The sequence below is a fragment of the Fusarium coffeatum genome (genome assembly GCF_003316985.1).
Source record: "Fusarium coffeatum strain FIESC_28 chromosome Unknown BRIP53273_contig_69, whole genome shotgun sequence".
NCBI lineage: Eukaryota > Fungi > Ascomycota > Sordariomycetes > Hypocreales > Nectriaceae > Fusarium > Fusarium coffeatum.
The window spans coordinates 281,246-303,335 of record NW_022157865.1 but is presented as its reverse complement, the minus strand read 5'-3'; the positions used below and the strand labels follow the sequence as shown (position 1 = coordinate 303,335).

The window sequence follows — 22,090 nt, the reverse complement described above, 5'->3', positions numbered from 1 at the left end:
AACTACTAATCCAGCGCTTCGCAGCTTAACTAAGGGAGAGCGGACGGGATCCCGTGTTTTCTACGAGCTGTGGTCGTATGTGACAGTTTCTTATGTGTTAGAGTATATAAAGATATTGGGGTGGAAGTATAACTGTGCTACTTGGCTGTGAGATGCATGTCGCCCAACCGTAGCAGCAAAAGGGCCAATACGCCACGATCTTGACGCAATATTGGAATATTCGCATTAAGCTCCTTCACAACAAAGCCTCTATTGACAAGCTCCAACAACTTTTATCGCTAACAATCAGTTTCCGAAATCATGATGTATCGCTGAGCAGCACAACCACCAGCCCCTTGTCCCTTCCAATGAGTCCATATCATGAATACCTTTCCGCTTACAAAGCCTTCTTGTTCATCTCAGCAGCCTGAACCTTCGCAAAAGCTCTCTTGGTAGCCACGATGCTCTGCACCACCAATGCCGCAGGAATAACAATCCAGATAGCATTGCAAAACACATAGTACATGTAAAAGTAGAATTGCTCAGGACGGCAGTACACAATGTTATGCACAATCTCGTTGAAATAGCAGGTCGCAAAGTAAAGAGCATCTCCGTACAGCTGACCAACGCTGATAATGAGTTGGATGGGGTGTCGCAGAGGGTGTTGCTTGACAATGCTCCATGCGCAGAAGAAGGACATGGGACCCCAGAGAATAGCGGTGATGGCCTCCATAGGAACCAGGAACGAATCCTGAGTCAGATAGCGGGAGTCTGAGAGAGAGTATTCCTTCCAGAGTTGGGCGAAGAGGCTGAGTTTGCTAGAGAGATCGGTGAAGTTGGCGACGTAGTAGCCTGGTTATCATTAGTATTGCAAGCTTCAAACCAATAGTGAGTATGGAACTTACCTTCAAAGAAGAAATGGATGCATCCGCAAAGGGCAAACCACATCGTCACAAAGATCTCTCTTTTAGACAGCTTTCGTGGCGCTGAGTTGATGAACAGTAGTGTTACTGCAAAGATGGCAAATGACATAACGACAAAGCTACCAACGAGCATGCGAGAGGGTATTGTGTTGGCGACATACTCGGGAAGAAGCGCATTTAACGGGGAGTATGGATGGAGAGGAATTCTTCCCGTTGCATTGACAGCTTCTACAATAGTGTCCATCTTGTCGATTATATGAGAAGTGAGTGTTGTCAAGTTGAAGTAAAGAGGCTGCCGTGTTACTGTAAGACAAAAGCTGAGAGTTGAGTACCCTTTATAAACAACGACCAGAAAGCCACAGCAGGGCTGTTAAACAATTTGTGTCACATAGCCAACCAGTTGTTCCTTCCCTGAAAATCACAATTACCACGAATCTTACGTAGATCTAAGCATCGCCAATGCACGGATCCTGGCACCGTCACGGAAACTTGAGATCCGGGGTCGAACCATTCTACTTTATCAGTGGAAATAATTAAAAGACAAGCAACCCCATTGGCCGCCTAGTAGTCAGCTTAGGAAAGAAGGAACGAGTATATAAAGAGGTGGACCTTCTGCAGCTGTAAAGCTGGAAATTCGGGCAGTCCGGGGCCCGTTGGCGATGTTTTGGTTGGTGTTTGCGAATACGAACGCGAAGATGACTTAGACCACCACCGAATACGCAAAACATGGGATTACATGGGTACATTACTCGACTTCTAATATGTTATCGATTCAGTCCTCACTTTGCCATAAGACTCATAATCATCGCCTGAACTCATTATAAGCGATAATTCAATCCTCCTCTCCTCTGTACAAACCATCACCATCGTCTCTCGCATCCTCTTCTCTTCAGGGACTTTCTCGATACCCGCCCAGCTTGTCCTGGCAGGTAAACTCTCAACATTAACACTTGCCCAAGCTTCCCACGGAACATCCCCCGAAGCAAGAGATGATGCATTATCGTCAGTATTTGCAAGATCGCTTTCGAAATACTTCTGCCCTTCGATTTCCATGATCTTCTTACTTACTGCTGCTGCACCGTCGCTGAACCACATGCCTTCTTGTCGTTTAAGCTTATACAGAAATGCAATTGCACGACGACGAAGCCATGGATGACGACAGCGCTGGGCGACCATGAAAACCGGGACTATAACGCCAGGCTCGAGAGAAAGAGGTGACTTGACATGGAAGTTCTGTGTGCTGGCGCATAGTGTCTCTGCGAGCGTGAGAATTCGTTCGTAAAGACCGAGGAAATTGTCCCATCGCAACTCTGAGCCAAATGCTCCTCCTGCCAGGAATGTACGCATGAGAGCATGATACAGCCTGATAGATATTGCGCCTCTCTGATCGTGTGGATTTGCGTGGTTCTTCTCAAACTGTCCCATCTTATACTCCCATGACGCAAGGTCCCTCCTTGTCACTTCTATTAAATCTTCCTCTTCCGTCAAGCTTCCATCAAGTTCGTCCGCTGTTTTTTGGGCCATCATCATGAGTCTCCTCATGACCCCAAACAATGCCGTTCCTGCTTGTGCATAGTTCTGAAGACCGGCGATGCGCTGCATATGTTCATCAATCCATACCCTGCTAGGGGCATTCTGATAAGGATATGGAGCACTCGAGTCGGAGAATGTCATGGCGTGTAAATCCAAACGCGTCAACATCTCAGCTGCGCTCGAAGTCTCCATACTATATCCTGCCTGGTTCAATAGCCTGTGCGCAGCCATGATGTGAACCTGACTATCGGACCATCGCCCTATCAGGTGCGTAATAGACACAAGCGCAAGACTCAGTGAGAGAAGTTTCGTTGGATCTTTCACTTCCCGACCACATGATATCGCGCGTCCATAGCTTTCATTCGCATCATTCCACATCTTCTCACTCTCATCTCCATAGCCCTGAAAATACAACTCATGCCTCTGGTGAATAGCTCCCAGCGCAAGCGTAGCATGCCACACTGCCGGCTCACTATGCGCCAACTGCAAAATCTCCTTTGTCCAAAACTGTGACGGGATAAATGAAGCCGTTGATGGCGCCGTAAGTGTACGAAACACGTCAAAGAGCGTCAAGTTCGCTGGTCTGCCCGCTGTACTGCCGGGATACTGAGATAGAGCTTGTGAGATGGGTCCCACGGCTGAGATTTGACGAGCTGCTTCTGCAAGCTGCCGGCGTGTCATGGTCGAGTTCTCCGGTAAGTAACCATCGCATTTACGTCTAGAAGACAAGCAGCGCTGACAGGAAGGTTTGTTCATGTCACATTTGACGCGGCGAATGCTGATCAGATTGGTTAGTCAACTCAACTGAACTGAGCTCATAAGAGCTGTGACTTGCCGACATGTAATACACCCATTACCAGGTTTTCGCGCCATTGTGTCGTTCTGTGTCAGAGAGTACAAGCATTCTGTTGTGAAACAAATAGATTGGAATGTTTCTTTTCCAGTTTTGGCGCCCTTCGCTTGAACTTATCACCATAAGCACAGCCACCTTAAAGGCATGGGTAAATGTACAGGATGACCCGATGCTACCTTCGTTTCAACCTTGAGTCATGCCAATGAGCATTCCAGCTGGACACTTCACTTTACCAATAGAGAGAAGAAAATATAACCCGAGGAGAGAACTTGCGACCGATACTCTCGTGTACTGTTGATCATCCCATGAAGAAGACAGCGGTGATCGACGTTAGCACTTCTGGCTCAGCCCTATTGCAAGGATCCATGTTACTTACAAGAGCACCAATCTCCTTCCACCAATTACGACAAAGCTACTGCCCATCTATTTAATTGAGTTCCTGGAACAAATACATCCAATAGAATGCGTAGCTCTGTAGGATTATGTGAACATCACAGCAACCAATACTCCTGCACCAAGTTACACAACGCCGGAAGTATGCAGTATGCATATTTATTTCATTATTCATAAGCTGGGTATCAAAATCCTATAATTCATTCTCCTTCCCTTTTCTCCTCGCCCGTAGAACCGCCGCATGCTGCTTCGTGTGGTATTTGACATCGTCGGGATATAGCGGATTCCAGACTGTATTGCAGACCTTGCACTCAGAAAACGCTGCTTGAGAGGAAAGATTCAGTGTCGTTTGCACCGTCGATTTCCCCTTTGCTTTCTTCCCTGTTTTTGCATCGCTATTGCTGCTCGATTCCCGATTCAACGAACTCTCCCTAAGAGTTGACCTCGTAGGCTTTGCGCCGCTCTCCTCTTCATCCTTTACGCCTTCCATTTGCTGAGTATCGTCCTCACTATTCTCTCCGTCTAGTATAGGAAGCGAAGTGGCGCGAAAGCGCAATAGTCGTGGTTTCTTCCGTGCTTCTGTCCTCGGTGCTGGTGGTGAAGATGGCGGTGTCGACCCAGGTCGTGGTTCGTCACTCTTTGGACTTGAAGCCACTGTGGACGACGGGGGTATAGGTTTGAAGAAGTTTAGGATCGAACTCTTTGTAGGTTTGGTTGGTGCGGTGGTTTTGGTAGTATTCTGAGTGTCTTCTGCAACTATCTTCGGCAGCGAAGGTAACCCTTCATCCGTCTCTTTGGGTGCTGATGTTTCCGTAGGAGTCGTCTCTGGCGAAACACGCGGCTTCTTTAAGCTCTGTTGTCGCGGAGAGTCGTCCCTTATGCTTCGTTTGCCGTATGTTCGTAGTGGTTTGGCGCGTGGTCGCGATGCAGATGGGGCTGGGCTTTCGGACCTGTTCGAGTTAGTTCTATCAATCTTGTAAATCTAACGTTTTGACGTACATTTTCAGTTGTTTGAGCTTCAGAAAGATCCCATGCCGGACTCAAAAGATAGACGATATCGATCTTGTCAACTCAGGTAGAAGCGTAAGTAAACAAATCGCAATAGCTGGGCAATTGATGTACACGGGGGCAGAAAGAATTATAGTGAAGCAGAGAACTGATTATAATAATATGTGAACGAAGAAACGAACATGAATGAACAGCCTCGACCCAATTTGCTGTCTTGCTGGAGAAAGAAAGCCATTAAATGTGACAAGGATCCCCACCAGGATGTCGCGTCGAGACGCGTCTGGCGCGCAGTCACATGCGATCACTATACCCTAAAATCAGCCATGATATCACCATGGATGGGGGTTAGATAGGTATCAAGATGAACAGATGTCATTGGTATTTTTGCTAAATTTACACTTGAAGAAAATGTCAACTACACTGCTTTGTATCCACATGCATTCGCAATGCGCTGGTATTATTCGTATTTGAGCTCAGAAGCGAAGTTGACGATCTGGCCAACAGTATTAATTAGTATCCTGGTCATGTCTTGTATGTTCAGTCTTTCGCTTCCGGACTCCATCGTTCACTGCATCATCTTTTTCGCTGAGCAGCACCGTCTTCGCATCTTGATCGTCGTCCTTGCCCAAAACCCAGCTCTCAACGACCTGTTTCACCTCCTTCACCTTGCCATGTTTCTTCCTCCCCTCATCCATCTTCCACATATACGCATTATAGACCACCACTTCCGCGATACCAACGAGAATACTCCCTCCCATAGTTAGGAATAACCTCGATGGCAAACTCCACCATCGCGCTGTGACCCATAATGTGCCAGCAACGCCGGCTATGCTGACCAAGAAATTGATGATGAGTGTGACCTGCTTGTGCACTTCCTCCATCGCAATATCATCGTCGCCAAGATCCGCAGCTGTTGTAGGGCGATTAACTTCTGCAAATGCAGCTGCGCTGGAAGGAAAGCGATCTTTGAATGTTTCTTGTTGGGGTATAGGGTTCATCATTCGTTCGTAGGAGCGAGCTTCTTCGTCGCGGCGGAGACGGGCCATAAGAGCTTTGTATTCGGGGGACTGGAAACTGGTTAGCTCTTGTGCATTCGAGAGTCGCTAGTGGACATACAGGCTCGGGTTTCGGAGGTGGTGGAGGGATGTAGACGGATGCGCCGCGTAGAAGTTGTTCGAGTGTGTAGTTTGTGTTGTCTTGTGCTTTCGAGCGTTTCCACAAGTCCACGATTTGGCCATGTGATATAGGCTTTCCGATTTCGGGATCGTCTAACGAAGGTTCGTTCGTAGGTTTTGACGATTCTTGGGTCTCGTTTTCGCTATCATGATCTTCGTTTTCTGGTGTTTCTGGTGGTTCAACAGTCGCTAATGCCTCCACGATGGAGGATGTCATTGTAAGGAGAACCATTTCGTTGTATGAGAGCAAACTGAATGAATATCGGGCAATAAAGACCGCGCGATAAATGCGATGCTAGAGTCGTTGAATTGTAGTCGATCCTTGTCTAATTAACATTGAAAGTCAAAGTTAATGAATTCGCAGGCATCAATTACAGGCCAGTTCCTCAGAATCGGTAGCGATTCATCCGCTGACGCTCTAGCTTAACGGCCCCATAGCACTCCTGACCAATCACAACCTCTGAATCGACGGCCTGCCACGGGCTCTGGTCGGATGGACCCGCTAACCCCCCGGCTTAGCAGAACACAGCTAGAGCTGGAAAAGTTTAGAGGTCCATCCATCGGACCAAATCGATAACTAGAGGCGAGGTTCAAAAATCCAAAAATCTATTTTCGACAAATTTCCCTCGGATCCCGATATCAACTGATCCTCCCAATTGGCGACAAGACACTTTACGACGACTATTATCGATATACCTGGGCGAATGTGGACATAACCCTCGACTTTTTACCGACCGAATTTCCCTCTCGATCCATATAAATCGCCTCAGTGTGCGAAGGCGATGATGCTCCGTCCGGGGGCCTCGGTGGTGCGCGGCACCATGGCTAGACAGGCGATGTGGACGAGGACAAATTTGGCAGCGGCACCCGCGTGCGCTCTGTGCAGACAATTGACCGTCAGTCGAGGTCCTACGAGGATACACAGCGCCTCGTTGCACACCAGCCCACGAAGAGATTCAGCGTGGGGCGCTGCTGTGCAGGTCGCTTCTAATGTCGTGAGCAACGTCGTCAAGAAGGCTTCCAAGGATGCGATGCATGTCGATCCTCTGCGGACCGTTGCCAAGGAAATGAAGTTCCTCACAGGCAACATTCGAAAACTTCTTGGCTCCGGACATCCGTCACTCGACCGTGCTGCCAAATACTATACCCAGGCTGAGGGCAAGCATGTTAGGCCCTTGATCGTTTTACTCATGAGTAGAGCAACCTACCTCTGCCCCAAAACATCTCCTACCGCTCCTACAGTTACATCTCGTGGCGTCGACACTTCGTTATCACCAGCTCAGATCCTCGCCGACGTAAACCCTTCAACTCATCCTCTCTCATCCCTCGAACAAGAGGTTCCCGACGCCAACTCAGACATTCTTCCTAGCCAGCGACGACTCGCCGAAATTACGGAACTGATTCACACGGCTTCGCTTCTTCACGACGATGTTATCGACCACTCTGTGTCTCGACGAGGCTCGCCGTCAGCGAACTTGGAATTCGGCAACAAAATGGCCGTTCTAGCCGGTGACTTCTTGCTCGGCAGGGCATCTGTTGCGCTAGCTCGTCTTCGCAACCCCGAGGTTGTTGAGCTGCTGGCTACCGTTATTGCCAACTTGGTGGAAGGCGAGTTCATGCAGCTTAAGAACACAGAACGTGATGAGCGGAATCCCAAGTGGTCCGAGGAGACAGTCACATATTACCTCCAAAAGACCTACCTCAAGACCGCCTCTCTTATCTCCAAATCGTGCCGAGCTGCCGCTTTGCTGGGTAACACCGATCCTGTGACAGTTGACGCAGCATACTCGTACGGACGAAACCTTGGATTGGCCTTCCAGCTGGTGGATGACCTTTTGGATTATACGCAGAGTGGATCAGATCTAGGAAAGCCTGCGGGTGCAGATCTGGAGTTGGGTCTTGCGACAGCACCACTGCTATTTGCCTGGAAACAGATGCCGGAGCTCGGAGCGCTCGTGGGCCGCAAGTTCGCCCAGGAGGGTGACGTACAAAGGGTAAGTTGGTTGCATTGTCTTGGCGAATCACATTTGTTGGAGACGATCCATGCTAATAATACATCAGGCACGTGAATTGGTTCTCCAAAGCGACGGTATCGAGCAGACACGAGCTCTGGCGCAAGAATACGTGGATAAAGCCATTGCCTCGATTGCGGACTTTCCCGATAGCGAGGCCAAGGATGGATTGATCGAGATGGCGCACAAGTCACTCAAGCGACAGAAGTAAAAGTGCCGAGTAGTATGGAGGGAAAAAGGCATGATGATCTGGATGATGGTGGTCCAGTTTCGTCTGCCGTGTACAAATACAACATCACATCATATCACTTATTTTTTTAACGATGGAAAAGAAAAGAAATACATGGAGAAAAGTCAGGAATATCTCGAGATGACGGGATGAGCAAGACATGGTCAGCTGGGACGGGAGTTGGTAGCATTGGCCTAGCATGGCGGTGTATGATTGTGCTTTTAGGCTTGCTTTGTCTTGTCTTTTGAACAAACTAAAACCGAGGGATCTAGACGGCTGGGAGGGAAAGTGATGCATGTATGATTATACTATACCTGTACTACTTATTTCTATTTTTCTAACATACTCGACATGATGATGATAAGATTACTGGACGCCGCTTATAAGCGCCTATTTGGGAGAATTGTACAGTACAGAGTACCTTTTCTTTCAGCTGCTTTACAGCTTTGAGAATCAGAGGGTGTGATGACGACAGCTAGATATTGGATATCGGCATGCCTTGGCAAGTGAAGCGGATGACGCTCAAGACTTTTTGCATTGCAACCTCGGGGATGCATAGAAAGGCTCAACTTCGTGTTTTGATCGAGTAATACCAAATCTATTGATCGAGTAAGCCTCAGAAAAGAGAGGAAGCTAGGTCAGAAAAGGCCCAGCCACCAGCCTACGGGGTGGATTGGTTCCAGCTCCTCCGCGGGGGGTCAGATTCGAGCTAGAGCCAAAACACCACGACGATCCGATTGCATTACTCGATAGAAACGTGTCCAAGGTAGGGGCAAGTCATCCGCCAAAGACACGAGAAGCACTATTTTGAGAAATTGCTAGAATGAAATATTGTCGGCTGACGGATTTAAGAGTGAATGGCCTCACGGGGACATTCCTCTCACAGGGCCTCGAATGGCTGTTGGTAGCGGTATCGTCGACCCCGAATAGCCTCAGACTGTTGCCATTCTTAGTAAGGAAAAAGGTCAAAGTAACGAAAATATCCGACACACTTGTTGAATGCAACGGCGTTACACGCGCTAGTAATTGCTCTCTTTTGACTTCCATTCGCATTGTATTACTCGATATTTACTCGATTCAATCACCCACTACCGCCTTCGGCTTAGAGATTCGAGTCTCTGATTGGTCGCGACTCGTGAGAAACCGGCATCCGGCTGTGTCCGATGGACCCTGAATTCCAGATTTTTTTCCCTCTGTCGCAGTGATAAGCTAGTCTAAGCTTTTGAGCTGTAAGTGGGACTGGACTGGGCCGTCTAGAAAGGACTGGCACTGGCAAACTGGGACCGGATATGCACAAGTGGGAAGTGGAAGGGGGAACAACACATACACATCGGACTTGTGCGAGGGTTATAAGTGGAATAGTAGAGCTGACTAGAAAGAAAAGAGAGGAACAGGGGGAGCGGGAGGCAAATGATTGATTGGAAGAATGGTGTTTTGATCGAATAATGAATAAAACTGTCCGTGAAAATACCGAGCCGAAGAGTCACGATAAGAAGTAGGCTATAGCCGAATCCTGGGGGTGGCTTTTTTCCCTCTTCTTCTCCTTCTTCATTATACCAACACTCGTTGAAGTAAAACAAACCAATTATCTTTCATCCTTTTTGTTGGTCGATAGAATAGATCCTTATCAGACGCATCATACCGCTTGGCTCCGTCTGACTCTCTTATCTTTGAGTCGCAACCCCACCAATTGGCGAATCTCAAAGCCACCCCTCCAACAAGAGCCAGAGAGATAAGGATAAGAGCAGCATCTCAAGAACATCCGAATTGGGAAAAGAGAGTGAACCAGCTTTCCCCAGATTTTGGTTCCAAGCTTGTAGTAGCTTTGTTTGACATCTTTTGTCTTTTTTTCCCTTTCCATCTTTTCCTTCTCTTTATTCCTCTCCTTATCCCTTATCCTCCTTATCCTTATCACTCATATCATCCATCATGACTTCTCCCAGCGCTGAACAATACCCCGAGGGTCCTCTCTCAGTCCTTGTGTCAACCAGAGTCGTCGTCACTCTTCCTGACGAGTCTCTTGTTGTCACTCCCGCTTCAGTTGTTGTTAGCCCCGTCACTGGAAAGATTGTCTCCATCATCCCCGAAGTCCTTCCCTCATCCAGTTTCCCTGCTGGCACAACCTATGTCGACCATGGCTCCAAGGTCCTCATGCCCGGTCTCGTCGATGCTCATGTTCACTTGAACGAGCCTGGCCGAACCGAGTGGGAGGGCTTCTGGACTGGTACCCGTGCGGCTGCCAGTGGTGGTGTTACCACTGTCGTTGACATGCCTCTTAACGCCATTCCTCCTACCACTACTCTCCACGGCTTCGAGGAGAAGCTTCGCGCCAGTCAAGGACAATGCTGGGTCGATGTTGGTTTCTACGGTGGTGTCATTCCTGGCAATGCCGATGAGCTGCTTCCTCTCGTCGAGGCTGGTGTTCGAGGTTTCAAGGGTTTCTTGATCGAGTCTGGTGTAAGTTGAACCTGTATCCTATAAGCCAAATAGCAAACTGACAATCATTAGGTTGATGAGTTCCCCGCCGTCTCTTCCAAGGATATTGCCCTCGCCATGGAAACCCTCAAGGACAGCAAGACCACCCTTATGTTTCACGCCGAGATGATCCCTCCCATCACCCAGTCCGTCGGCGACACAGTCCAGGCCTCCGAAGCACCCCTTGCCCCTACTGGTGAGCTTAACGCTTACAAGACCTTCCTCGAGTCCCGACCTCCTGCTTTCGAAACATACGCCGTCGAGGAGATTCTCAGCCAAGCGCACATTGCTCCTCACCTCCACCTCCACATCGTCCATCTTTCCGCTACCCAGTGCATTCCCCTTCTCAAGGCCGCTCGTCAGTCTGGTATCAACATCACAGCCGAGACTTGCTTCCACTACCTCGGCCTGACCGCTGAGGAGATCGAGAAGGGTGACACTCGACACAAGTGCTGCCCACCTATCCGAGAGGGCAAGAACCGCGATGGCCTCTGGGAAGAACTCATCGCCGAGGACTCGTGCATCAAGACTGTCGTGTCTGATCACTCGCCTTGCACACCTCAGCTCAAGCTCCTTCCTCAGCACCTCGACACAGCCCGACCCGAAATTCCTCACAACGACTCCGGTATCGTCATGACAGTCCCCGAGACTCAGAACCATGCCGAGGAGAAGGCCCGCGGTGACTTCTTCGCCGCTTGGGGTGGTATCTCTTCTGTCGGCCTCGGTCTCCCCATTCTCTATTCCGCAGCTAAGAAGCGCGCCGACTTCTCCAAGACGCCCAGCATCACCGATATCGTCCGTCTCTGCTCTCAAGCTACTGCTGTGCAAGTCGGTCTCTCCCACCGCAAGGGTGCTATCCGAGTCGGTATGGATGCTGATATCTGCGTGTTCGACGATACCGAGGAGTGGACATTCACTCAAGGCGACATGCGATGGAAGAACCGATGCTCACCATGGGAGGGCCACGAGTTTACCGGTCGCGTGAAGGAGACATGGCTGCGTGGTAACAAGGTGTTTGAGCTGGGTGCCCCCAACTCTGGCTTCGTTGTCAGCAAGCCTCTTGGCGAGTCCATCACCGAGAAGCGAACAGTCTAAAGCAGCAACAACGATGCGAAACGAAAATGATTGATGACATTTAGACAACATGTGCAAAGAAAGGCGTTATGGGATGGAATGGGTTGGTAGAAATATGTTTTTTGTTTTAACTCTTCTGTTATTGTATGATCTATTATTTCTATATCTCTACAGCTATAGCACGAGTAATGTGAAGAGATTGATGAGAAAGTGGCGTCATTGGATGTCTCTCATGTGCATGTGAGTAGTCTACTGTATGTGTGTCACTGTCTTGTCTCGTCTTGGTTTCTGTGGGAGAAGGAAAGTGTAGGCTTTCTTGAAAGATGATTTGGAGAAATTGTGGGGGGCTGATGATAATCTCATCGCCATTGAGAATTGGTGTGAGGCATTTGGGAGGATCTTCTCCGCTTCAGAGTAACTTTTAAGCGCTTCAGAGTCTTGGAGAACAGAATGAGTTTGTCTCAATAGGATGATGCTCCATTGTTCTGGGGATATCACCAACTGCAATGGATCACGAATTGATCACGAGATATTTGCATTCTATCCTCATCGGCTAACATTTCCCGAGTCATGGGCCAATACGAAATAACCCACCTTGTCTGGCGAAAAAAATAAAAAAAGGGTTTTATACATAGACCTCGCTTATACAAAAACGGCTGTCAAAGCGAATGAACCTGGGAACCGTTGCATCGTTTCGCAAGCGACCCGTAAATGCAAAGCAAAGCCGTCTCTGTCGGTCAGGGATCGATAAGCGAGGTTTAGTTTGAATATGAGTCTCTGAGTGGTGGGATTAATATTAATAGTTAGAGTACCCAGATATGATGGAGTTTAATTAGAACAAGAACAAGTGTATTTTACAGAGGAACGTTAGATTGATAAGAAAGGGACTTTGGATATGACAATTAGTGAGCTGTTGACTTTTGAATGCAACCTTTTCTCTGAAAATAATCCATGCCTCGGGATTGCACCGTTCCGAAAGCGAATCTCTACCACTACCACGTCAGCATGGGCCGCCTACTGTACTTGGATGTGTTCAACCCACTAATCATGGACATTGTTGCTTCTGGATCAATTCTTTGCCCAGTCTTGGCCAGTCTAGACCCAGAACGAGTCAACTCCCCCGCTGTTGGTTGGTCTTGTCTCCCCGCAAACCTCGAAGCGAGGCGTTGCATCTCCACTAACTAATAACCAACCCCAAAGACGAGACGAGGAGAGGAGACCTTTGCATGCTTGCTTTCACCTCTGCTGTACAGTAATGTACTTTTCGGCGGCCGAATTGGCATCCACTTCGGGTAATAAGCATGATCTCGTTTATATTATCTCGGCTTGCGCTGCGCCGTTTACGAATTGAAAGATGAATTTGCCTCTCTTTTTCCCTTTCTCGCATGGCATGGCATGGGGGGTGATCTGATTGCCTTTAATAAGATCCTCGTATATCCTCTGGAATTCTCGAGTCTCTTTGTCAAATGTCGGATCGTGGCTTTACTACCTACTTATTATACCTCGGCGTCATAGACCACACCCATTCGCAAAACAGACTACAATCTCACTCTCACCACAGCTGAAGATTCTGGATAATAGCCTGTTCGCAAATCCTTCAGACCATAATGTCCCGGGCCTGGACCAACAGATAACATCGCCTGCTTAATTCAGTTCCTCACTTACACACGAAGAAAAGAATCAAAACCGCAGCGATGTCGCAACATAACATCGACATTGAGAAAATGGACAGACCCAGCTCGTTGGATATCTCGATAGATCCTCAGGCGCAGCAGAGTGATATTTCACGGTTGTCTGTATCTGGAGGCGGAAACTTGTCTCTCGCCGATGTACAGGCTGTTCATGTTCGACTTCATGACTTGGCAGTTTCAGTTGATACAGCACCATCATGGCTAGCCCCTTCGACATACGGCGACTTAGTCTCGTCAAAATTCAGCACTGCGCCAAAGATGAAACCGCTTCTCCATTCCGTGAGCGCTGATCTTCAACCCGGAACGTTAACGGCCATCATTGGAGGTAGTGGATCAGGCAAGACGACGCTGCTCAACACTGTAGCCGAGAGAGTATTGAGTTCGAGATTAACCCAACAAGGTGTCGCTACTTTCAATGGCAGAGTTGGAGTACATAGTGTCCGCCATGCCTATGTTATGCAGCAGGATATCCTGCTCCCTACCCTGACCGTTAGAGAAACCCTGCGATACTCAGCCGACTTGCGACTACCCCCGTCAACCACTTCCGAAGAACGACATAGGGTTGTTGAAGAGGTTATTCTCGAACTTGGTCTCAAGGAATGCGCCGATACGAGAATCGGAAACTCTCAACATCATGGATGTTCAGGTGGCGAGAAGCGACGAACGAGCATTGGCGTTCAACTTCTAGCTAACCCTTCCGTCCTCTTCCTCGACGAACCGACCACCGGTCTTGACGCTACGAGTGCGTACCAGCTTGTCCGAACACTAAAGACACTCACGCAAAAGGGACGAACGATTATCACGACTATTCACCAACCTCGATCTGAGATTTGGGATCTCTTCGACAACTTGATCGTTCTAACGAAAGGAAGTCCTGTCTACTCAGGTGCAATCAAGGAATCGGTTCCGTGGTTTGGAGATTTGGGATTTCAACTACCACCTTTTGTCAATCCAGCCGAGTTTATCATCGACATAGCAGCTGTGGACAACAGAACACCTGAGTTGGAACAGGAAACAATGGCCAAGGTGGATCGCTTGAAGAATGCTTGGAATCAGGAGACTTTAAAGCGATACCCTCCGCCTGAGAAGACTGTCGACGTTGGCGATGGCAAGAAAAAGAGGGATAAGAAGACCGAAGAGCATGCAGGCTTCCTACGACAAGTTACAGTTCTCACTGACCGTACACTCAAGGTGACATATCGTGACCCTCTCGGTATGGCAGCATCCATCTCAGAAGCTGTGTTCATGGGTCTCGTGACCGGCTACATGTTCTACCAGCTCGGTCGCGACCAAGCTGGAATCCGATCCCGTCAAGGTGGTCTCTATACGGCAGCCGGTCTTCAAGGCTATCTCATCCTTGTCTTCGAAGTCTACCGCATGACATTCGACATTCCCACCTTTGATCGTGAAAACTCGGAAGGATGTGTCGACGCTCTCCCCTTCGTTCTCTCACGCCGAATAGCCCGTATGATCACAGAAGATGTGGCAGCACCATTTTTGTTTTCTGTCATCTTCTACTTCATGGCTGGTTTTGAGCGTGATGTGGAACGGTTCTTTATCTTCTTTGCTATTACGCTGCTGAACCAGTATATTGCCGTCACTTGTGCCATGGTTTGTGTGGCAACGGTCAGGCACTTTGCTGGGGCGAGTGTTATTGCCAATCTGATCTTCACACTTCAAAGTATGGCTTGTGGCATGTTTATTAATGTTAACAGTCTTCCGGTCTACGTTCGTTGGTTAAAGTGGCTTACTTACACGGTATGGATCTTGGTCTTAATCTGCGTCTTAGATGCTAACGTCTATAGTTCTATGTCTTCAGCGCATATTGCGGAAACGAGTTCGAAGGAAGCTTCTACGACTGTCCCGTCTCTAATGACCCATCTGATCCAAGATGTAAGCAATACACGGGATCATACGTCATGGCATCTCTCGGCTTCCCCAAGGATTGGGTGGCTAAGCCGATTCTTGTATGCCTAGCCTTTCTTGTGTTCTTCTTCGTGTTGGCAGTTGTCGGATTACACATTATCAAGGTCGAGATGACGATTGCTCGAGCTCGCGTTTCGGACACTGATCTGTCAGCTGGTAAGGAGAAGATGAATGCAAGGTCTGTTGCAGATGTGCGCACCATCGACTTGGAGTTGAACGAGTTTTCGTTGGCTTTGGACAAGAGGACGCAGCTAGGAAAGAAGTTGCCTACAAAAACAATCTTGAACCCTGTCAATGCGACTTTTAGTGCCGGAGTGTTGAACGTTATCATGGGTCCTTCGGGCAGTGGCAAGACATCGCTGCTCAACGCCATGGCTCTCCGACTGCGCGATTCTGTTGGAACGAAATACCGGCCAGCTGGAAAGCTGACCTTCAATGGAGCTCTTCCTTCAGACTCGGTCATTAGATCGGTGTGCTCATATGTTTGTCAGGACGATGATGCGCTGCTACCATCACTCACCGTTCGAGAGACACTTCGCTTTGCAGCTGGACTTCGTCTTCCATCATTCATGAGCAAGGATGAAAAGAACCGTCGAGCAGAAGAGGTTCTCCTCAAGATGGGTCTGAAAGACTGTGCCGATAATCTCGTGGGCGGCGAACTCGTCAAGGGTATCTCTGGAGGAGAAAAGCGCCGTGTATCAATCGCCGTTCAGGTTCTGACTGACCCCCGCATTCTCCTCCTCGACGAACCGACCTCAGGACTTGACGCCTTCACCGCGAACTCAATCATGGAAGTGCTCCAAGGTCTCGCCAACGAAGGCCGAACCCTCATCCTTACAATCCATCAAGCCCGATCCGACCTATTTAGGGAATTTGGAAATGTCCTGCTTCTGGCACGTGGTGGTTCGCAGGTTTACTCTGGCCCTGGAAGGGATATGCTTGGATATCTGGCGCGTCACGGGTATGAGTGTCCACAGCATACTAACCCTGCGGACTTTGCCTTGGATATGATCACGATTGATTTGCAACATGAAGGGAAGGAGTTGGAGTCTCGGAAGAGGGTTCAGAATATGATTGATAATTGGAAAGAGGAGAACTCGTCGACGAAGAATGAGAAGATTTCTGATATCCAGGAGAACGATGAGGTTAAGAATACGGAAACCGACGCAACTCAAGAGGGCACAACTCTTCCGCCTTCACCACCACAAAAGCGTCGATCGTTCAACAAGGCCAACCTCTCAACTCCCGCTGAACTGGGAGCCCTCATCCGCAAACGAGCTCCCATCACAACAGCTCTCCCTCTCCTTCTCCACCGCGCCGTCATCAATACCTACCGCCAACCAGAGCTCATCGTCGCTCGTCTCATGCAAGTCATCGGCCTCGCCATCATCTTGGCTCTCTTCTTCGCCCCATTCGACAACGACTACTACTCCGTACAGAGCCGTATGGGTTTCGTCCAAGAGATCGGCGCATTCTACTTTGTCGGCATGTTACAAAATACCGCCATTTACCCTACCGAGCGCGATGTGTTTTATAGAGAGGATGACGATGGCGTCTATAGCGTTGACGCCTTCCTTGCTTCCTACACGATTCTTGAGGTCCCTTTTGAGGTTATAAGCTGCATGATCTTTGGTGTCCTGGGTGTCATCGCAGTTGATCTCCCGCGCACGGCAACACTCTACTTCGTTTCCGTCTTTGCTTGCTTCGGCATCGTATCCTGCGGTGAGAGTCTTGGTATCATGTTCAATACTCTCTTCGGGCATACCGGCTTTGCCGTTAACATCATGGGTGTCTTCCTGGCACTCGCCAACACCATGGCCGGCGTCCTCTCCATCGACATGCCCGATTTGTTCAAGGCGTTCAACTACCTCTCGCCCATCCGATATGGTACGCGCGCCGTGGCACCATACTCACTACGTGGTATTGAGTTCACGTGCAATAATGAGCAAAGACTTGAGAACGGGCAGTGTCCGGTCCAAACGGGCCAGGATGTGCTGGAGTTGTATAACTTTGATGTCGATCCTGTTGTGAACGTTGCATGTTTGGCGGCTTGTGTGGTTGTCTACAGGTTTTTGGCATGGGGGTTGTTGAGGATTGCCAGGACGCATTGGAAAGGGAAGAAGAAGGATAAGAGGGATAAGACCACAACATCTGCATAAGTATTGATCAACTGAGAGAAGTCTCGTTATTTAAAAGACATTTTTTTCAATCATTAATTCTTGTCTAGCTCGTTCCTCACTTATACCCTGATTTACATCAGACAGGCTGACTAGACAAGGGCGGTCAACTTTAGCCCTACGGTAGACTATTCGTAACGAATGAAGGAACCCTCTGGTTTCAAGTGGCCAGGCCATTGTCAGTGTATTACTTTTGATAAGGGATAGATGAGGATCAGGGTCTCCCTCATAACTTTAGCTTCTGGAATGCAAGACTGTCAAGTACCTTGGTAACAGAATAATTGTTCTCCAAGGCTGAGGCCGCCAAAATAAAGTAGTCTAAGATCTATTCTAAGCTAGCGTAAAGTGACCAAATTATTTCGTCTCTTATGCTCTCAGTAACCAATTCTTCTGGGACCCTGATAACTGCACCTTTACTATGGAGTATCCCTTCTCTCCTCTCCCTGAGACATTTCAGTGTTCTAAGCTTTACAGATACATGGCTTCTATTTTGGATCTGAATTGATGATTTCTTGGCCATTGAATTCCACGCGCTGGCGCCCTCGCTCTTTGTTAGACCATTGGCCTGCTGTGAGACAATGTGTCACTTCAGCCATGTAAAGGGAAGATGTTGTGTTAAACTCAACGATCCAATCCCTGAATCATCCTTCTCTTGCTGCTCTCCCTTGCCTCTGCCTGTATTCAGTAGTAATTGCACAATGTCCTCACTTTTACTTTCTTCTCTTGCTTCCCCGCTACTTTTCTTTCCAGCTTCAAAGTTGGCCCCAGGCGAATCTTCAAAATGGGTGAGGCATCTTCATTTGTTGCGGTGCGTCTGATGCGGATCATTCCCATTGCCGCCATCATCCTAGCTTCTTTCTACATCTTCAGTACCTGCTTTTCCGCTTTCCAGGCCACAGACGTCCCTACCCCCGAAGAATGGAAGAAACACGATGTAGTCATGGAAGAGGAAGAGACTCCAGAAACCATAACTGTCACTCTTACAGGTTACCCTGATTCTACTCCTACTCCTCATGTCCTCACTATCGCAGAGATCGAAGAGCTCGAGAACAAGGGAGATATCTCGGGCTTTTCGGATGAAGACGAAGACGAAGAGGATATATACATTAATCTGGACGATGAGGATGATTGGACTGAGGAGGGTCTTCGGAAGGAAATGGCTGTTGGAGAGGGTGAGGAATTTCCTAGTGAGAATGATGAAGGCGACGAAGGGGTAGATAAGGACGACAATGACGATGGTGTCGACTGGTCGCGCTTTGCCTACATTCAATATGTCACCAACGAGGATTATCTTTGTAACTCAATTATGATCTTTGAGGCGTTGCATCGTCTGGGTAGCAAGGCCGATCGTCTACTGATGTACCCCAAGGAGATGCTCGCGCCACATGCCCCCTACTCAAAAACACACAGTGGTCAACTCCTAATCAGAGCTCGCGATGAGTATAACGTTACTCTCCAGCCAATTGAGATTCAACATCGCGACGGACAAGACGGTAAACTCACCCATATCACAACTTATACTACAATAACTGACTCTTTTTAGAAACATGGGCCGACTCCTTCACCAAGCTCCTCGCTTTTAACCAGACCCAATATGACAGAGTTCTCTCCCTCGACTCAGACAGCACAGTCCTCCAACATATGGACGAGCTCTTCCAACTGCCTCCTTGTCCTGTCGCCATGCCCCGCGCGTACTGGCTCTACAACGAGAACCCTCCCAAGAAGATCCTTTCCTCGCAGCTCATGCTCATCCAGCCCGACGACATCGAATTCGAGCGCATCGTGCAAAAAATGAACAGCATCGGCCCCAACGACTACGACATGGAGATCGTGAATAGCCTATACCTTGACAGCGCTCTCATCCTGCCCCATCGCAAGTACGACATGCTCACGGCGGAGTTCAGAAACAAGGATCATACTGCGTACTTGGGCAGTGAGCGCGAGGAGTGGAACTCTACTGCCGTACTTGAAGAGGCCAAGTTTGTGCACTTTTCGGATTGGCCTGTTCCGAAGCCATGGATTCATGATCCTGAGGTTAGAATGCACAATCAGCCTGACTGTCCGGATGGGGAGATAAGTTGTCCAGATAGGGATATCTGGAACGGGTTCTACACTGACTTTGCGGATAGTAAAGAGGTAGGTGCTGCCTATAGGGAAGACGCTGTGTTCGATTTACTAACTACGCTATGCAGAGAGTTTGTGAATCTGTGGGCAAATCTGGAAAATGGATCAACTGGAAAACAAGGTAGAAGTTCTGTATTTGAAGTGGTGTTTGGTTATAGAATTTGCTGCGGTTCTTGGATAGTTACACACATAAGTCTACGCTTGAGGAGAATAGGCCTCAGAGACATAGGCTGTTATATACTTGAGGGTTTCGTACATGGAAGTTTGCGATTAATAATACTGTTCCCAACAGCAGTAGCTAATACTGCATGTCATTGTGCTACAGGCATCTCATCTAATTAATATACTGCCATCTCGTGACCTCGTACTGGTAGTCTCAACCACAAACGCCTTGTTTCGTTGAACATAAGCTTCGTTATCAGCCCTCATACTCTCATACTTGACAGTAGGCGGGATCTCTCCATCTACTGCAAGCGCGAAACTTCCAGTCTCCGCCTCATCTACCCTCACCTTGATCTCTCCCAGCTTATTTTTGTCAGAGAATCCCACTTTTGCCAGATCTGTACCACCCTCAGACGCAGCTATCATGACATGTCGAATATCCGAAGGATCAAACTCAGTTATATCCCTCCAGCCTCTTGTTCTAATAGCTTCCAGAATGAAAAGCGCCACGACAACCATGTTGAGCGCAAAAGCCGCGATTGCGAACTTCTTTTCGCCGATGACGATGGCTGTGACGCGGATAGTGCCACTGACATCCTTCTTGAAACCCCCAACCATGAATTGAGCTGAGGCATATGCTACTAGCATATCATCTACCATGGCAGTGATGGAATTCTCGATGCCTTCGAGGGTGACGTTTGTGGATGTTCTTGAGGTGAGAGTGTTGTTCATCTCAAGACGAAGACGATGATCTGTAATGGAGGCATTGAAGGCGGTGCCAACAGTCGATACATACAGATTCGTCTCATCATTGGCGATCAGCTCAAATTGTCGGAGGATAGTGCCCTTCAGCCAACGAGTTGTATCAATATTGGGAACATCAGTGTCGTTGGTCGGCACAACAGTAATATTCTTGCCCCGACTGCTGACGGTGACGTTGAACCGTGTAGGCTCAAAGTCTACTTCACATTGGGTTGCGTTCAAGAATGTGTAGAATCCTCCCGCCGCGAAGCCGATATATCGCCTCTTAGGAGCAATCTCTACATCGTGGTCCTTAAAGTGCGCAACTCCTATCGCAACAATAGCATTTCCATCACCATGTCCAATGTAAGTGGAATGTTCGTAGCCATCGTCACTGTCAGGAAGTTCTCCATGTGCAGCCCAGCCCATCGAGCCGCCCTCGGGAAAGAGAGTGAAGTTGGTAGATGTGTTGTATGTGCAGCTGACTGTGGACCGGTATCCTACTTCTTGGTATTGCCATCCGAGGATGTCGCGACCAGCTTCAAAGTGGACTTCGCCTAGACCTGGGGATGAGCCAATGCCGTACGATCGACCGACGTAGTTGTAGCCTGTTCGGTCTAGCTTCTCGTGGTTGCGCGTTGAGTTGTGGATGGGCGATGCTGAGGCTGCCGAAGCGAGGAGACTGCCCAGCATTTGAATGCCCACAGAGTATGTAAACTTTCCAAGGGCAGTGTGCTTGGTAGGTCCGGTTGATCCAACTTCAGAAGGATATTCTCTGATATGGGTGATGTTGTCCCAGGTTGGAATCTGGACAGTACCTTGGATGTACTCGAATGTCTCAACGGGCGTCATGGCGGCAGCCCAAATGGCACTCATAACCATGGAAACCGAGACCAAGAGACCCAGCAGGACGATATATGCAAAGGGCAGATCCCAGTTGATACGGGGTATCATAGCATCCATCCACGCTCGCATCTGATCAAGACTCATACTCTTAGTCTTGAGCCGTCTTCGAACACTGAGGTTGATGACTCTGCAGATAGTGATTACCTGCAGAGCAGACATGAAGTTGGCAATAATCTGAACAGCGAATTGGACCGAAGGACGGTTATCATTGACAAAATTGAGGAACGCGCCCGAGAAGAGCGTCCCATCGATGGAGAGACATAGTAACGCTGTAGCGAGAGGAGTAGTAAAAGCGAGAGAAATAAAAGTATTATAATCAGAAGAGAAGAAACCAATAAAACCATTGCCTTTAGCCATGAGGGTAGTAAAAGAGAGTGTGGCCAATCTATGCCCAGCACAGATGGTCGGATACGCACAGACTGTAGGATGAGATGTCACGAAACATAGCTAAAGTCAATTCATGAAGGAAGCGAAAGATCGTTGTTAAGAAGGATTTCTACCCATCCCATCCGTAGAGCTGTTGGTTCCTGAACAAGACAGTGAAACCCGTGCCTCAAGTCAACATGTACGAGGGTGGATTCATGGCCAAGGTGTAGCCGCCCAAGTGTGGTGATCTGTCGAATCATGGTTGGATAACAAGTTCAGAAGCGCGTGGGATCCTGGGATGCAAGTTCTTCAGCTGTCGGGGGACGCTCCCCGGCGCTTAATC

The 22,090-nt window shown here is 48.6% G+C and overlaps 8 protein-coding genes across 8 annotated transcripts; 4 read left to right on the top strand and 4 right to left on the bottom strand.

The window, feature by feature from the left end:
- Positions 1 to 376: 376 nt before the first annotated feature.
- Positions 377 to 1,146, bottom strand: FIESC28_03306 (uncharacterized protein; the record flags this gene model as incomplete). Its single annotated transcript, XM_031157455.1, has 2 exons — positions 377 to 831; positions 885 to 1,146. The coding sequence occupies 2 exons, from the start codon at positions 1,144 to 1,146 to the stop codon at positions 377 to 379; spliced, it is 717 nt and encodes a 238-aa protein (XP_031018587.1).
- Positions 1,147 to 1,658: 512 nt separating this feature from the next.
- FIESC28_03305 (uncharacterized protein) lies at positions 1,659 to 3,116 on the bottom strand (the record flags this gene model as incomplete). Its single annotated transcript, XM_031157454.1, has 1 exon — positions 1,659 to 3,116. One exon carries the CDS (start codon positions 3,114 to 3,116, stop codon positions 1,659 to 1,661), a length of 1,458 nt encoding a protein of 485 aa, XP_031018586.1.
- Positions 3,117 to 3,874: 758 nt separating this feature from the next.
- Positions 3,875 to 6,081, bottom strand: FIESC28_03304 (uncharacterized protein; the record flags this gene model as incomplete). The annotated part of the gene is made up of 4 exons (XM_031157453.1): positions 3,875 to 4,631; positions 4,681 to 4,697; positions 5,259 to 5,756; positions 5,806 to 6,081. The coding sequence occupies 4 exons, from the start codon at positions 6,079 to 6,081 to the stop codon at positions 3,875 to 3,877; spliced, it is 1,548 nt and encodes a 515-aa protein (XP_031018585.1).
- A 568-nt stretch (positions 6,082 to 6,649) lies between these two features.
- Positions 6,650 to 8,087, top strand: FIESC28_03303 (uncharacterized protein; the record flags this gene model as incomplete). Its single annotated transcript, XM_031157452.1, has 2 exons — positions 6,650 to 7,858; positions 7,926 to 8,087. 2 exons carry the CDS (start codon positions 6,650 to 6,652, stop codon positions 8,085 to 8,087), a joined length of 1,371 nt encoding a protein of 456 aa, XP_031018584.1.
- A 1,947-nt stretch (positions 8,088 to 10,034) lies between these two features.
- FIESC28_03302 (uncharacterized protein) lies at positions 10,035 to 11,675 on the top strand (the record flags this gene model as incomplete). Its single annotated transcript, XM_031157451.1, has 2 exons — positions 10,035 to 10,562; positions 10,614 to 11,675. The coding sequence occupies 2 exons, from the start codon at positions 10,035 to 10,037 to the stop codon at positions 11,673 to 11,675; spliced, it is 1,590 nt and encodes a 529-aa protein (XP_031018583.1).
- Positions 11,676 to 13,348: 1,673 nt separating this feature from the next.
- On the top strand, positions 13,349 to 17,430 carry FIESC28_03301 (uncharacterized protein; the record flags this gene model as incomplete). The annotated part of the gene is made up of 2 exons (XM_031157450.1): positions 13,349 to 15,103; positions 15,151 to 17,430. 2 exons carry the CDS (start codon positions 13,349 to 13,351, stop codon positions 17,428 to 17,430), a joined length of 4,035 nt encoding a protein of 1,344 aa, XP_031018582.1.
- Positions 17,431 to 18,229: 799 nt separating this feature from the next.
- On the top strand, positions 18,230 to 19,697 carry FIESC28_03300 (uncharacterized protein; the record flags this gene model as incomplete). The annotated part of the gene is made up of 3 exons (XM_031157449.1): positions 18,230 to 18,941; positions 18,992 to 19,584; positions 19,641 to 19,697. 3 exons carry the CDS (start codon positions 18,230 to 18,232, stop codon positions 19,695 to 19,697), a joined length of 1,362 nt encoding a protein of 453 aa, XP_031018581.1.
- Positions 19,698 to 19,902: 205 nt separating this feature from the next.
- On the bottom strand, positions 19,903 to 21,738 carry FIESC28_03299 (uncharacterized protein; the record flags this gene model as incomplete). Its single annotated transcript, XM_031157448.1, has 1 exon — positions 19,903 to 21,738. The coding sequence occupies one exon, from the start codon at positions 21,736 to 21,738 to the stop codon at positions 19,903 to 19,905; it is 1,836 nt and encodes a 611-aa protein (XP_031018580.1).
- Between the last annotated feature and the right edge of the window lie 352 nt (positions 21,739 to 22,090).